Source organism: Ilyonectria robusta (genome assembly GCF_021365365.1).
Source record: "Ilyonectria robusta strain PMI_751 chromosome Unknown BGZ61scaffold_29, whole genome shotgun sequence".
NCBI classification, from domain to species: Eukaryota; Fungi; Ascomycota; class Sordariomycetes; order Hypocreales; family Nectriaceae; genus Ilyonectria; species Ilyonectria robusta.
In genome coordinates, this window is record NW_025764463.1 from 310,951 (window position 1) to 325,530 (window position 14,580).

The 14,580-nt window shown below is 50.0% G+C and overlaps 5 protein-coding genes across 5 annotated transcripts; 2 read left to right on the forward strand and 3 right to left on the reverse strand.

Moving 5' to 3' along the window:
- Positions 1 to 775: 775 nt before the first annotated feature.
- On the reverse strand, positions 776 to 2,903 carry BGZ61DRAFT_461921 (uncharacterized protein). Its single transcript, XM_046247241.1, has 3 exons — positions 2,686 to 2,903; positions 2,385 to 2,632; positions 776 to 2,318 (listed from the first exon to the last, which is right to left on the reverse strand). The coding sequence occupies exons 1-3, from the start codon at positions 2,833 to 2,835 to the stop codon at positions 1,088 to 1,090; spliced, it is 1,629 nt and encodes a 542-aa protein (XP_046097531.1). The 5' UTR covers positions 2,836 to 2,903; the 3' UTR covers positions 776 to 1,087.
- A 1,622-nt stretch (positions 2,904 to 4,525) lies between these two features.
- BGZ61DRAFT_122562 (uncharacterized protein) lies at positions 4,526 to 6,035 on the forward strand. The gene is made up of 3 exons (XM_046237048.1): positions 4,526 to 4,588; positions 4,651 to 4,755; positions 4,803 to 6,035. Exons 2-3 carry the CDS (start codon positions 4,694 to 4,696, stop codon positions 5,569 to 5,571), a joined length of 831 nt encoding a protein of 276 aa, XP_046097532.1. The 5' UTR covers positions 4,526 to 4,588; positions 4,651 to 4,693; the 3' UTR covers positions 5,572 to 6,035.
- BGZ61DRAFT_122528 (S-adenosyl-L-methionine-dependent methyltransferase) lies at positions 5,705 to 7,893 on the reverse strand. The gene is made up of 12 exons (XM_046237047.1): positions 7,571 to 7,893; positions 7,475 to 7,519; positions 7,330 to 7,420; positions 7,242 to 7,264; positions 7,161 to 7,179; positions 7,018 to 7,110; positions 6,910 to 6,932; positions 6,815 to 6,852; positions 6,605 to 6,742; positions 6,291 to 6,553; positions 6,042 to 6,213; positions 5,705 to 5,970 (listed from the first exon to the last, which is right to left on the reverse strand). Exons 1-12 carry the CDS (start codon positions 7,661 to 7,663, stop codon positions 5,940 to 5,942), a joined length of 1,029 nt encoding a protein of 342 aa, XP_046097533.1. The 5' UTR covers positions 7,664 to 7,893; the 3' UTR covers positions 5,705 to 5,939.
- Positions 7,894 to 8,901: 1,008 nt separating this feature from the next.
- BGZ61DRAFT_366069 (glycoside hydrolase family 72 protein) lies at positions 8,902 to 10,616 on the reverse strand (the record flags this gene model as incomplete). Its single annotated transcript, XM_046241651.1, has 3 exons — positions 8,902 to 9,551; positions 9,622 to 10,453; positions 10,533 to 10,616. Coding segments are annotated over 3 exons (1,566 nt in total), but the record flags the coding sequence as incomplete, so codon positions are not given.
- Positions 10,617 to 13,045: 2,429 nt separating this feature from the next.
- On the forward strand, positions 13,046 to 14,095 carry BGZ61DRAFT_498737 (rhamnolipids biosynthesis 3-oxoacyl-reductase; the record flags this gene model as incomplete). Its single annotated transcript, XM_046251317.1, has 4 exons — positions 13,046 to 13,075; positions 13,130 to 13,274; positions 13,382 to 13,946; positions 14,032 to 14,095. 4 exons carry the CDS (start codon positions 13,046 to 13,048, stop codon positions 14,093 to 14,095), a joined length of 804 nt encoding a protein of 267 aa, XP_046097535.1.
- Positions 14,096 to 14,580: the final 485 nt, after the last annotated feature.

Sequence of the window (14,580 nt, forward strand, 5' to 3'; positions counted from 1 at the left end):
GAACTAACGCACGCACAGACAAACCACCTTGAGACGGAGCGATCTTTTACGAGCCCCTGTAGCTTGGATCATCCATTAGAGTACGGATAGACTCCGTACTGTTTCAATCGCTGCCGTTTACCACGTTTCAATCCCTGTCCTCAAAGTCGATGAACTTGAACACGTCGTGTTGGCGTTTTTATCTCAGCGATATGGTTAAATATTAGCTGTAATTGTGGGGGGTGACAGCGAGCTCATAGCAAATTGGAATAACAGCCACCCAATCTCTTGTCAACTAAGGCAGCTTGGCAGCTGATGCAAAAGAAAAAGATGGAGCGGATCGGCGACTCCACGAGAAGTGTGAACAAGCAGAAAGCCCAAAATGAGGCTAATGTCAAAACAAGTAATCCGTCAACAGGCTTAAAGTTAGCCCAACCGTGCGCCGCATCTGCTCATCAGACAGAGACGTGCACTAGCGGGTCACGCCGAAGGCTGCGCAGGAGGATCAAGGAATCCCGCAAACAATAGGGGCTTAGTGAAGAGGGGATGGCGAGGCAAAAAAGCAAAAGTTCCCGAAGCCTCGGCAAGTTCCTCGTCCTCAATTGTGAGGGAGCCATCAGGCCTCGCAACTAAAGCCGCTAAAGCTCTAGTCGTGGCCGCTGTGGTATGGCAGTACTTGCTACCAGAATAAGAGCCAGGCCAGTCACAAAGCTGACATCCCTTATGGAATACGATGGGGATGCGTTTGTAAACGACCTGACCGCGGTGACGTGATCAGGTGTTGGCTAGCAGTGGGCGGATGATTGCTGGGATCACTCCTTGTTGACTGCGTTCCTTCGCTAACACTACCAATTTGGAGAGCAGTAGAGGAGATGCAAGTTTTTGCAGGGTAGCAAAAACCGAGAGCTTGATTGGTTCCCTTATACCAATAGCAAATCACTCTTCAAACACCTGTCTAGCCAATCTATTTACCCACCGCCCTAGTGCAATACTCAAGGAAATTCAGGGCTTTGATCAATGAATGGCATATGGTTTGTGTTGAACCAGGCACAAAAGGGAACGCCCCACAATGCAGAGCTGGTAATGTACCTTATGTGCCGTGGCAGTTTTACCAGGATTCGTCCTGCGCTTCAAAAGGATTCGGGCAAAGGCTCGTCCGATCAGGGAAGCCAGAAAATGCAGCCAATCGCCACAGCTCTGACCCAGCGAGCCCATGTGCTGTGCAGTATTGAACCAGATTATTACCGTCCTTGTCAATATCTGAGCAAATTTCTGTTAGGCTCGTGTGGATGAGCGTCGTGTCCAAGAACTTGCTAAAAACCTCCCGCTTGTTTGCCTCTGCCGCATACCACAGAGGGAGTCGTCCCTCCACATCTTTAGCCAGAACAGCATCGCCGACGTGTTCTACTGAAAGAAGAGTGTCGCAGACCGATTTGTTGCCGATAATTGCAGCCACGTGAAGAGGTGTTCTCCCGCTCTTGTCTTTCTTCGAAAGGTCGAAATTGGATGTTCTTGACATCAAGGTTATCTCGTCTTTCATTCCTAGGAGGACAGCTAGGTGCAGTCCCGTGCGGCCATCAATGTCTACCTTGGGAATGCTTTGGCTTCTATAAAGCCACCAGAAGACGCTTTTCCAAACCTTTGGAGAGGCATATTGAAGAAGCCTTACCCCAAACAAGTCAAGGGCGTCATCAAACCCGATCCAAGTTTTGATGAAAAGTGTTTCCATAATCTCAGTTCTTGACGCGGGTAGAATGTTTGGATAAATTGTAGATGTCCAAGCCCAAAATTCCGGCACGGAATAGTCCTCTTTCAATCCGAACCTTTGTGCAGTCTTAGCCATGACGTTCGGTATGTCATGAGACTTTAGGGATGTTGAAAAACTCAGGTCGGGTTGCCTCTTACCATGCGTCAGGCTCTTCTGGTAGCTTAAAATCGCCAAGGACCACTGTCCCTCTGCTGCCAGGCTGGTGGCTCTTTTGCGGAGCGCGTTTGCAATCATGGAAGGCTGCAACACCTTTGGCCTCGAGGCCGTGGAAATGGAAAAAAAAGGTGGGTTTATCAGTGTTCCGGATACTGGATCAGCGATGGCGTCCAGTGCTCTTGACAAGAACTCTCTAGAAGTGGTCTCCTGGTGCTGTTCGAGCCTGCGTAAAACTTGGGACTGTAGCCTTGGTTGAAAGACCTTTAGGAATTCGCCGAGATTGCAGAATCTCGCAATCAAGGAACCATGAATTCGATCCCAATTGTTGGGTAAATGCTCAATCGCATCGTCATTCGCCGCCTCTTGCTCAATGTATTCGGCGGAAGCCAGCTGCAACATGCCGATCGCATTGCTCCTTCACCGCTGGCGTCAATACGAATCTAGGGCAACAAAGACAAGGGCAATTAACGGTTGAACCTACAAATCTTTGAAATCCCAAGCCTGGTTGTCGTCGTCAACGATGGGGTCATGGTGCTTTGTGGTTGGTATATAAGTGCTCGGTGGCACGATTTCGAGCTCAGGCGGATTCTGGCGACTCAGCCCAGTTTCAATTTTGTCAAGGCGATTTACTCTGTGCCTCCTCTCCTTCCGAACCAGTTCAGAACAGGCAAGACCTCTCTCCTCGCAGCGATTGCATTTTTTCGGCCATTTCCTAGATTGTGGGATACACTGTTTAGATTGAAGTCAGATGAGAGTTACTCGCGACACAAGATACCTCCCACCTTTTTCTTGTCCTTCCGACAGAAGCTACAACTCAACATTTGAAGCCGCTGGCCCAACCTTTTGTGTTTTTTTACTTCCACGGTCAATGGTTGGAGGGCATCCGAAGATTCACCATGAGACTCTAGTCTTGATTCGTTTCCAGACGACATGTCGGAAATGCGTCGTGGGAGAAGAAGATGATTCCCCGGCAGGTGCAATTCAATCGCCTCGAGTACTCTACGGATCGTCATCTCTGGATTCGCTTCCGATATTGCTGGCAATTTATAGTCCGACAAACTGCGACCAGATGCGAGTGTCCAGTTCTAAGCCACACCAACTTAGCCCACGCTGGTGTATTTATGGCGTGATCGAACGGCCGCAACATCACTGAACATTCCACTTCTGTCGTGACGTAGGGGACCAAATTGCACATCTGTCATCATGCCCACCAACTCTCAGCCTACCTGGGCCATACAGTAGAAGCAATAGCAGCAGATAAATACAGCCGTGTCAGGCCACCACCTTAGGCAGTCGCACTTCGCACTTTTTAGTGCGCCATTCGTGTCACGCGATGAATGGCTGAGACTCTGGAACATCGCCCACCTGACTCCCTCACTACCAGGTCGCACTTCGCACTTCGTTCTTATGCTATATCTGGGGATTATCGGCCCACTGCTGCAATGAATGATTGAATTCTGGATACCCGGTCGCACTCTGTCGCACTCTGAACTTCAATGTCAGCACAACAGGGCGCATTTTCCACGTATTCTGTGGTCACCATACCATACCGAGGAGCAGGTTAAAGACAGGGAAGTTTTCCCCTATTGTATGAAATTTGTAGTCAAAACGCCCGCATACTTACTCTCTTCCATTGAAAAATCACTTTACCCATCATACCAACAACCGTTCCGGTAGTTTGGAGACAATATGAGCAGCGATCCTTCGAGTCCAACGTTCAACAACAATGACATTATAGCATTATTTTTTGGACTCTTCACTGCCCTCACATCATTTATCAGCCTTGTACTCACATATCTACAATTGGTACAAATCAAACGGTATCATGCTGCGGAGCGTATAGAATATGCAAGGCGTCGGTCAGTGAATCTCCCCAGGAGATCCTGAACACACATTATTGATACGCGAATTGCTAGGTCTAGTGATACTACACTCGTACCCCAACCTTTCGCTCTCGCCCGACTTTCAACATCATCAACATCGAGAGGCTTGCACTAGCTATATTTCTTCAACTTGCGGGTGCTTTCCGGGCGGTCTAGTAGGAACTTTTACGGCGTGTTTCCAAACACAATAGAGTCCAGAATTTATGTAGCAGATGCCATATTCATTTGCGAGTCTGCATTTGGCTACCGCGACTTTTGTTAGATAGGGCTTGGCAACGACCATTAGCCAACCAAGCATTTAATACCCCCTCAGATGCCAGTAATAAATGTCAACAAGTAGAATGAATTATTTGGCGCATTTCACTAATACAACTGGGAGAAAAAACCTCTCGTAGCTTGGAAAGATTTGTTTCACGTCCAAGAGCACAAAAGCTCGTATCGCAATGTATGTTAAGCCGAGGTTGGGCCAGGGAGCATGCAACCTTGTCAGTGAGCAGGCAGCAGCGGAGCCACAGTGTTGGTTCAGTTCGTCTCAGCGTTATAATCATCGTCATCCACAATTTTACCGCAACTTGACTCTCTCCTCCTTTCTTTCAAAACCTCACGCAAAACGAAAAAATGGGCGGCTTCCATGTGTATTGCGCCCTTTGCGGCGGCCCATTCGGCCAATTATACTGGGAACCCAGGGAAAATTCTCAGCGCTCGTACGATCCCGATGTGCTAGAGGATCCCGAGGACCCAGAGCTGGCTTGGTTGAGTGATTTTCGAGTCATTGGAGAGAATCCGGAAGCCGAAGGTCCAAGCAAGTGAGGGTTTCAATACCAGGTCCCAGCTCAAAAACAGACTTGTTGACACGATGGCCAGAATTTGGATCTCGGGCCCAGCAGTTGATTATGAAAACGGCGCCATGAACTATGAACCCGGAGACCCTCCAGACCCTGCGCTTCCTGAACCTGGCGACGTTAGCGTGTGAGTTTTCTCTTTTTATCCGATTCGGACGGTTCTCACATTCACAGATACCAATGGGACGATGATGAGCCCTGGGCCGCCCCTTTCCATACATGTTGCCGCGAAGTGCTGTGTCGATATTTGTCCATTTCAGTGTTTCATCTCGACAAGGAAGTCTTCTTCGAGACGTTACATAGCATGGCAGAGAAGGACCCATATGCGACAAGCCTCGAGATTGACTATGGCGACGTCAGTGACGGAATGGAGCAGTACTGGTGGACCGAAAGGGACATGGAGCATTTCGTCTTCAACCCAGTGGAGGTGAAGGGTTTGAAGGGGTTCTTGGCAAATCTACCGCAACGAAACGTGTCTATTGACAGACTAGCGACGGCTTTCAGCATAAGGGGAGATCCATTTGCAACACTTCCGCCAGATATCCTGTTGATCATCATGACGCATCTGAAGAAAATGGCAACAGTTTTCGAGGTTCGACGGGCATCACCTGCCTTTGCCAATCTTGAATTGACCAACAGCTTTTGGAGAAATCGTCTCCATTCTGACATGCCGTGGTTGTGGGACCTGCCGGCCGCCATGACCGAACAACAGAGAAACGAGACAGATTGGCAGTTTGTTTATCGCAAGCTCTATTGGGGGAGTAAGGGCTTCTCCCAAAATAAAAACAAGATATACGGTCTGTGCAACAGACGAAGAATCTGGGAACAGTTGTGCCCAATTTTTGCGGATGCGTATCTGAAAATTGAGGCTTGTCCTGGCAGGCTACGTGCCATCACTCCTACGATCCTCGATGGAGCATCAAACCTTAGTATAGGTAGCTAGTTACATCCGCGCTTCCACATTCTGGGCAGAATGACAGAAATTCTTATAGATCACCACTCGGAGTCAAGATGCCGCGAATATTGTGACTAGCGGGTCTGTTAGAGGGGAATGGGAGAGGGAACACGCCAATGGGGACCTGGGTGTGCAAGTTAGGGAATTCATTGATTTGATTAATACCGAGATAATTCATAACTCATAAACCAAGCACAATTCCAAATATTCAATTCAAGATGGTAAAATGTCGAGAAAAATGCCGAATCGCATTGGACTACTAAGAATCAAGTGTGCGCGCTTTCAGTCTGAAATCGATATGCAAATAGCCGCCTCCAAATCCCCAATGCACTGATAACCTAGAGAAGAAATTTTCGTTACTCAGGCTTCTTGGCGTATACCGAATACCTATGGCCACGATTAGATCTTGCTCAAAAGCAACGATGCACTCCTACGATAGATTTGAACAGGAAACTTACACCGGCCAGTACGAATGGATGCCCAGATTCTTGAAGTCTTTCCTGACTCCGCTCAGAAGAAGCTGTAATTCTTCAACATTCCAGCCTAGCCCGCCTGCACTCTTTGGGCGTGTGAATATAGCCAGGCTTAAAGGTTCCAAGGCCAGCATGCCATTTTCATGCGTCCATTGGCCTATATGGTGAATAATTAGTGTATCAGTATTGGGAACATATGTAAGCCGTGTTGAAATAGCCCGAGGTACCACTTACCGATTTGTTTATACTTGGGGTCTTTAGCCCAGGTATTAAGAGGCCACTTCTCCTTTACTTCAACGACGTCCACAAAGCCAGCTTCTGGAAGCCAGTCCTTATAGCTGAGGGCGGTGTTGAGCGGATGCCCGCCGCCTGCAAAGCCTTCTTGTAGCAGTACGGACCACTTGTACGAGGGGTGCTCCTCCTTGAGCGTACCATCATCGGATTCGAGAGGATATATGATATCCATAAGCTCGAGTATACCACCAGGTTCCAGGGAACTATAGGTGGCGTATTAGTAGTATTCCCGATTTGAACGGGGAGAGCTATACTCGTAGCATTGCTTCAGGTACTTGGGCCAGTTTCGGATGGAGCCCGTCATGAAGCGAGAGAAAATGAAGTCAAACTTGCTGCTAAAGTTCCATTCGTCCTCTAGGTCATCCACGAAAAAGCTAACGTTGGGAGGCACACTTTTAGTGGGGAAGAGAGCAATTAGTAGTGGTCTGCTTAAGGACAACTCCTTGACTCATTAATGGGCTTACAATGGCGGTTGAATAGGGCTGAGATCGATCCCTGTTACCTAAAATAACGACTGTCAGGACTCTTTAATAGCTAAAGAGGAGTAGCTGTTTCCTACCTGGCATTCGGGGTGCTCGTCGGCTTGGACATTGTCAGAAAATATCGTCAAAATGGAAACTCGTCGGGTGGTTCATCCTACCGAAATCGATGGACCAGATTCCCGTACCACAGCCGGCATCAAGCACGCGACGGGGAGGCTTGTCTAATGTGGCACAGTGAAGTCCGCCAAAGGTCAGGAGCAACAAGTTGTGCTGCAGATCTACGGCAAAGTTAGACACAAGATGGTAGGTAGAGGCTAATAACGCGTACCTAATCGCTCGTTCTCGGTCTGAAAGGCCATATATCAGTTAAGGAGTGAAGGGGCTCGTAAGGATGACAGGACAATCAGACCTCATCATTAGGAAGGACGTAAACTGGGATTGAGTCAGCCGAGTCTTCGCCTTTCATTCAATCGGAGAATGAGTTGAGGGGTCCTCACCGCCATCCTTGTATGCATGGTACGTCCGGCCATTCTCCTGGCGATAGGCCATGATGCTAGACGACAGAGAGGCGGTGTCGCTAGCGTTGTCCTACCGGAGTCAACATGAGCCACTCGGTGTGTAGACAAGCGCATCGTTTCTCACAAGTCCGATTGTTGAGTCGGCATCATCTTCATCCTGGTGAACAGCCTATGCAATATTATTAGAGAGGACTCCCATGAACAAGGCGAGAACTCAGACATCATCATCGACGGCAAGCATGGTACCAGGATTACCTTGCACCAGCGGAGGAGAGCTTGTCCCCACAGCCTGCGCCTCTGGCTCGGTGACCATTTCGAACGGTCCGACGGTTTCGACGCGGGCTGGGTCTTTCTGGGTATCTGTTTGTCCGTCTGTTGACTTGCTCTCGTGGAAATGCGCCGGAGAAGATGATTGTAGTTAGGCACCAAGAGCCAAACGAAGAAGTACTCGAGAGGAGCAAAGAAATAGCGGACGATCGTTTGACACGGCCCGCACTTAGCGACCCCGCTCATCAAGTCCGCCACGGCAAGTGGAGATACAATATATACCGCATGTGTTGGTTGATCGACGGTCACGACCCCACCGCTTATTGGGAGAGACGTGTCAAGGTTACTTCAATAGCAGAATCTTACTAATCTATAATAAGCACAGTCAGATGTATCTCTGCAGATAAGATCCGAGCATTCTCGAGGTTTTGCTGTGTTTCGTGGTTACACCAAGACTTACAACTACAAGACTAGTCCAAAACTTGTGAAGAGGACTTATGGGACCTTCCGGTATACTCACGGATCTTCTAGATAAGGCAACGTAAATCGCCACTATGATTCGCATTGATATCATCAAGTCTTCCCACCATAGTCAGTCGGGGGTCGCCACAGACGGGCAGAGTAGATAGAGCTGTGTTGCCAGGCTAGCTGTTGGGAATATTTTATCGGATTGCACAATACTACCGCTAGTTCGCCCACATAGTATAGGGCCACAGTGGTAATGGTATACGGCCCTTCGAAAGGTCGTCACCACAACTATTAAAAACTGCGTCGGCAAGGCTTCGCCCACATTGTGGAGGCTGACCAGGTTTGTCCTTTCCGTGGCGAAGTCCCAGGATGAACGAATGTGACTTGGGAGCGCTAATAAATCAGTTTCAATCAATTTGCGTTAGCGGAATACAGGATATTATGATCAGCATCTCTATTGTTCCACATTGCTGCCTTGCTTTTGTCTAAGACTCATTCCCTGCTCCCTACCTTTCGGCTATCACTACTTCTCCAGTAAGCGACCATCTCATGTCCTAACGTATCCCAAAATCCGTACCATCTTCGAGAAATAGATTCTCCAACGTGATCAACGAAACACTGCGGGTGTCTCCAGTAGTAGCCAATTTTATTAATATGAAGACAGGAAAATATAATCTCATATCCCAATATTAGTGAAAATAATTATGTCCTGAAGAATGGCAGCCAAAAACACTCAATTGAACCTTTCCAATACTATGATAATCTAATCCTACAAGAAATGCAAGGTATGTTTAACGCTAGAATCCACGGGACGATTTACAGAGCGAGCATGCCGGCACCAACGAGCACGGCCATGTACAGGCTCACACCAAAACCGCCAAGGGTAAAGGCATGGGTCATGGGAGCACCCACGATAGCAACGCTGGAGGAAGTGGAAGAGCTAGATGAAGAGGTCGTGTTGCTTGAAGCGGCGAGTTTAGTGCAGTCGCCAGAAGTGGTGCTTGCCTTCTGGGTCTGGGCCTTTCCGTTAAAGTCGCAAGCGGTAGAAGCCTTGCCCTGGCTCTCGTAGTAGGCGTTGAGGACATAGGCAAGCTTGTCGACATCGGAGCACATGCTAAAGGTGCCGTAAACACCGGTGGTGGCGTTGCCGTTGATGGGGTCGCAGAGAGTCGAGTTCACGCCGCAAATGTAATCGAAGACGGCCGAGTACTTGCTGGAAGCGAGGCCGTCCGCGGGAACGCATGAGCTGGAGTTGGTGATGCAGCTGCACGCAGACTCATTCGGTGTCGGGGGCAAGCTGGAGCTGGCGGCCCAAGTAGAGTTGACGGTTGGGCAGCTGGCGGCCTTGTTGGTTGAAGTGTAGGCAGACATCTTGACACCGGCCGGTGAAGCGGCTCGGACGTTCTTCTGGAGGTGGGCAAAGTCGGCCATCTTGGTTGCGCTGCCGCTGCTGATTTTCACGAGACCTGGATTTGGTGTTAGAACATGATCCCTCCTAACACGTGGATTGGGACATCGCAGGTCAGCCGAGCTTACCGTAGTCATTGGTCTCCTCAAAGTACTCGTAGACAATACCACCGCTCACAACCTCGCTCATGTTGGAAGAGTACAGGGCAGTGGTCTCATCGAATGTTCGCTTAGCAGCTCCACTAGGAAGATTGCATCCATACTCGGCGAAAAAGACGGGGACGGAATAGTCCTTGAAGGCGTCGATGAAACGGTTATATCCGGATTTCTCAAAATCACTAGAACCGCACCACGAGTAGATGTTGTAGCCAAAGAAGTCGATGGACTGGTCGGCATCACCACAGTTGAAGTAGGCCGAAAGCTCATCACGGATGTCGGTGTCGTCGTTTGCAGCATAGCCAACGCCCATCCATCGGTAGTTCTTATCCGAGATGTACTTCTTTGTGTCTCTGACAGCAGCTTTGACGTAGGCAGATGCGCCGGTGTTGTTGGCCTGGTTGCTGACCTCGTTGCCAGCGAAGAAGCCAAGGACGTTGGAATATCCGGCCATGGCGTCGACGACGGCCTTGTAGTGATTGAACAGCTCTACGTCCCATGCGGGATCGCTGCGGTCAATAGAAAGGCTAGGCTCGCTGAGGTCGGAAATAACGTAGATGCCGGCATCATTAAGCAGCTTCATGCAAGCCGAGTGGTCCGCGGTAGGGTCGATGGCGTATGTTCGGATGATGTTAGTACCGAGCTCGGCGAGCAGAGGGATGTCCTCCTTGCAACGAGCTTCATCGGCGAGAGGGTCGACGAAGGTCGAGTTCGTGGTGGTCGCTCCAGCGGCAGACGAATCCTGCTGGTAGCCGACGCCCTTGAGGAAGAACTGGGTTCCGTTGGAGAAGAAGAACTTGGAGCCCTGAATGTCACGAATGCGGCAGCCGATTGTTAGTGGGTGGTAGGCTTTACGGCACCAGAGGACAGAATGATTGCTATACCTTCTTCTCGATTGACGGCAGGTCAGCGCCAAGCGCGCAAGTCGCCAAGGCGAAAAGCGACACGGACAGTTTGAGCATGGTCACAGTAGACGATCAGCGACGCGGTTGGCTGTGATATTGATGGCTAAAAGTGGACGAGATCGTGCCAAGAGCTTGGCGATCGGGGTGTCTCAGATCGGTAAAACGGGTGGCGATGGACCGGGTCGGGGGAATGAAGCGAGCGGGAAATGACAGGGAGAAGGGGAGTAAAAAAGAGAAGGAAGAAAGATGATGATGCAGGTGTTCAAACCATCAAGAGAGAGAGTCTAGAGCGAGTGAAGTAAAAGGCAACTTGCAAGGTGTGTCGGATGGAATTGAGAATTGAGCGAGCGAGGGACTGGAAGGTTTCAGAAAGGCGCTTGACAAAATGGGAGCATCCCCTTCTAGAGACAGAGACGCAGGACTAAGGAGCTATTTTAATAATTCCCGGGAGGTGGGAGTGACTCTGGGGCACAGCGAAGAGTACGCATTTCCCTCCCTCTACTCCGTACCAGACGACGCATCACCCTCACGACCCCGTGGAACCAGATTGGCCTGGAACAGATTGGCGGTCCCACTGAGCATTGTACCTTGCAGCGGGCGTGACTTGTGCTGTGCTAGCCCCAAACCATTCAAACCGATTGCGCGCCAAAGGAGGCTTTGCGGGTTGGGAAGTACGATGGTGTGGAGTCTAGGGGGGGCCACCGAGATGCCGCGTTTCCAGCCATGGTGCGTACGTCAGTTGGAACCGCACCAGACGGGCCACCTTGCCACTATCCCCATGGCGTTATCCCCATGACGCCAACGAGATGGGATGTGCCGAAGCCGACCAATCGACGCTAATGACGGAGCCCGGCACACGCGGCCTCGAGGACTGGGCTCGGATATCGGCTCGTTTGTGCCATACCAGGTACAGTACGTAGTGTAGTACTCCGTATATTGTCTGTCCTCCTCAAGCGTGTCAAGCTGGTTACGGGCGAGGTCATTACGGGGTTCCAGGCTAGCTACCTAGCCATTTCAAAGTACATCTAAGCCACCCTCTACTTCGTATGAATGAATCTCCACGACGCTCCTCATCCAATAGGTCGTAATTGACCGACCGACCACCTGCCACCCCTGGAATCAATCGACCGTGAAATGCGAAATTAAAATGTTTGTGTATACGAAACCATGTCTTTGTGGCCCATGGGATTGCGCATCCCGATTTTCAATCAGGTCAATCCACGGGTCAATCCACGGGGGGTCTCAATCCAACCCGCGTTGCTCAATTCAATCCACCAGCATCTCAATCCCAACTCTGGTGCAGGTGTGCCACCACCAGTTTGACAGCGCTAGCACCTGTCAGGGTTCCCCATGACACACCATCCTCGCCCTTTTTCTCCAAGAAAAGTCACATCGGCTGCGTATCCATCGTCACCGCGCCGAAAATGAAGATGAAAAAAAACCGACGTCCCTTCTGCTTACACCCACGCCACGGTCCAATCTAGAGCTGGGCCTCCTGTCCACTAGAACGATCATGTTGACTATCCAAATCGTAGATGACAAGGATTGAGGAGACCCTAAAGGATAACAAGGCCAGCATCCCCTTCCCTTAGTGTAGGGGCAGTGCATGCGATTTCCCTTAGCTCGCCGTGCAACCTACCCTAGAGCAACACTGGCTGGGCTAGAACAGGGGAATAAAACCACATACAAGACCAACAGTCCATAAGTTGTGAGGTTAGTAAAAAAGGGACACGCAATAAATTAGGTAATTGAGGGCATGACCGGATAAATCGTCGACGAGGCTTCCCTACCATGAACGATGGATTGACAACCACCTTGAAGCTCTCTACTGGTGAGTATCCCTTGACTGCTGCTAATAGATGCTCGATTACTCATGCACTTCCCTTGGCGACATGTTGATAGTGCCATTAATGTCTCTTTGGTAAAATTCCAATCATCAGGTATCAGAAGGATACCAAGTCAGTAACAAAAGCCCCTAGATTTACAATAGCGCCGTTCGATGACATGGGGATTGATTCAAGTATTTCAAGATGGACGTGTTTTATTCCCACTAGTGAGGTCGCCGCCGTGTGGGGTACAAAAATAGCTGGCGCGAAGCTGGTGTCATTTGCTTAAATGTCCCATATCCAGATACTTTGCACTCGTTTGTATGTCCATAGCGATTTTCCCTGGACTCATTATTCTCGTACAGCTGTCTGTCTCTACCGTTGACCCAATTTACCCGGCGAAGCGACCAGTGAATACAAGCTCCCATTGGTGTAATCTATGCCTCGGCACGGATCCTCGGGAGCTCGGTGAGACGTCACATGGTTCAGAACCACGTGATAAGCGGGGATACTTCATCAATGTTGAAACCCGGGATGGCCTTGACATTGTTTGTTGTACTTCAACCTTGCTATTCTCAACCTTCAATGTGCCCTCTCTTACAATAATTCCATCGTTGAATCTCTCATTACATACACCCATAACACTATCGAAGAACCCGAAGAAACATGGACGTTTCCGAACTTTTTGCTGTCAAGGTGAGCGAGCACATCATCAACTCTGGAGGAACGGTAATTCTCAACCGATTCTAGGGCAAGGTAGTCCTCGTTACCGGTGGTGCGAGAGGCATTGGCCTCATGATCTCCACTGGCTTTGTCAAGAATGGCGCCAAGGTCTACATCTCCTCTCGCAATGCCGACGCGTGTGAAAAGGCGGCATCGGAGCTCACCGCTCAAGGTATGAATTATCGGAGAAGCATTTACCTTGCTAGCTCTTTCTCGCTGCTTTATCCGCAATATTCGCGCCTTGGCACGCGTAATTGCTAATGTTTGATCGTTTCCTAGGCCCGGGCAGCGCCATAGCAATCCCCGCCGACTTGCAGTCCCTCGAGGCTTGCGAGAATCTGGCAGCAGAACTAGCCAAGCGGGAGGAAAAGCTCCATATTGTCGTACACAACAGCGGCGCCTCCTGGGGGGCCGACATCGACAGCTATCCGGAATCTGCGTGGACCAAGGTGCTTACTCTGAACCTCCACCACGTCTTCACCCTCACCCGACTCGTGCTCCCATTGTTGGAGGCAGCTACAGTAAGGACGGACGGCATCCCCGTGGATCCGGCGCGCGTTATCCACATTGGTTCTGTAGATGCCCTGCGTGTGCCGCATCTCAACAATTTCGCATACAGCGCGGCCAAGGCAGGATTACACCATCTGAGCCGGCATCTTGCAACCACGTTGGGTCCCCGGGGAATCACCTCCAACACGATTGCATGCGGACCGTTTCCAAGCAAAATGATGGGTGCTATTCTCGACACGATGGGCGACGAGATCAGAGAGGCGAATCCATTGTCCAGGATAGGGACGCCCGAAGACGTGGCAGGTACTTGCTTATATTTGTCAAGTAGAGCTGGGTAAGTTTGGTCACATTGAGGCTTCCTGATTAAAATACCGGGGATCATGACTCGGCTGCGATTTTCAACCGCTAACTGGACTTAGGGCCTTTTGCAATGGTGCGACGATTAGATTGGATGGCGGCCTCTCTCAACTTGCGAAGATGTAAGCTTGGAGCGATTGTGTAAGGGAGAGCTACATGCCCAGGAGGAGATATCACGACCCGAATTGGAACCCTAAGAGGCAGATAGGAGAACAGAGGCACTATCCACATGTTTCAGCCAACAAGGACGAATGATTACAGGATCACGAATACGCTGTGAATAACTGTGATTTCCAGCTGCCAGGGACCGATCCGGTGTTGAAGTTAGAAATGGTGGCGGAGGCTAAGTGTCGAGGTGGGAGTAGGCAACCAATCTTTGGGATTGATGATGTGAAGCAGTTTGAAGATGAAAATCGAGTGTATAGCTACCACCGTTCGCTGCCACCCTCAACTTGCACACGCTAGTCGCTGCATTATTAATCCTCCAAACGCATCGGGACCTCTCCCGGCAGTTGTTCCCGACAAGCGTCTCTCCCCCACTTTCCGACGACCGTTTTAGTTGTCCAACCTCGCTTGCTTACTTCTTTTGCGGCTTCACCGAGGCACAGATG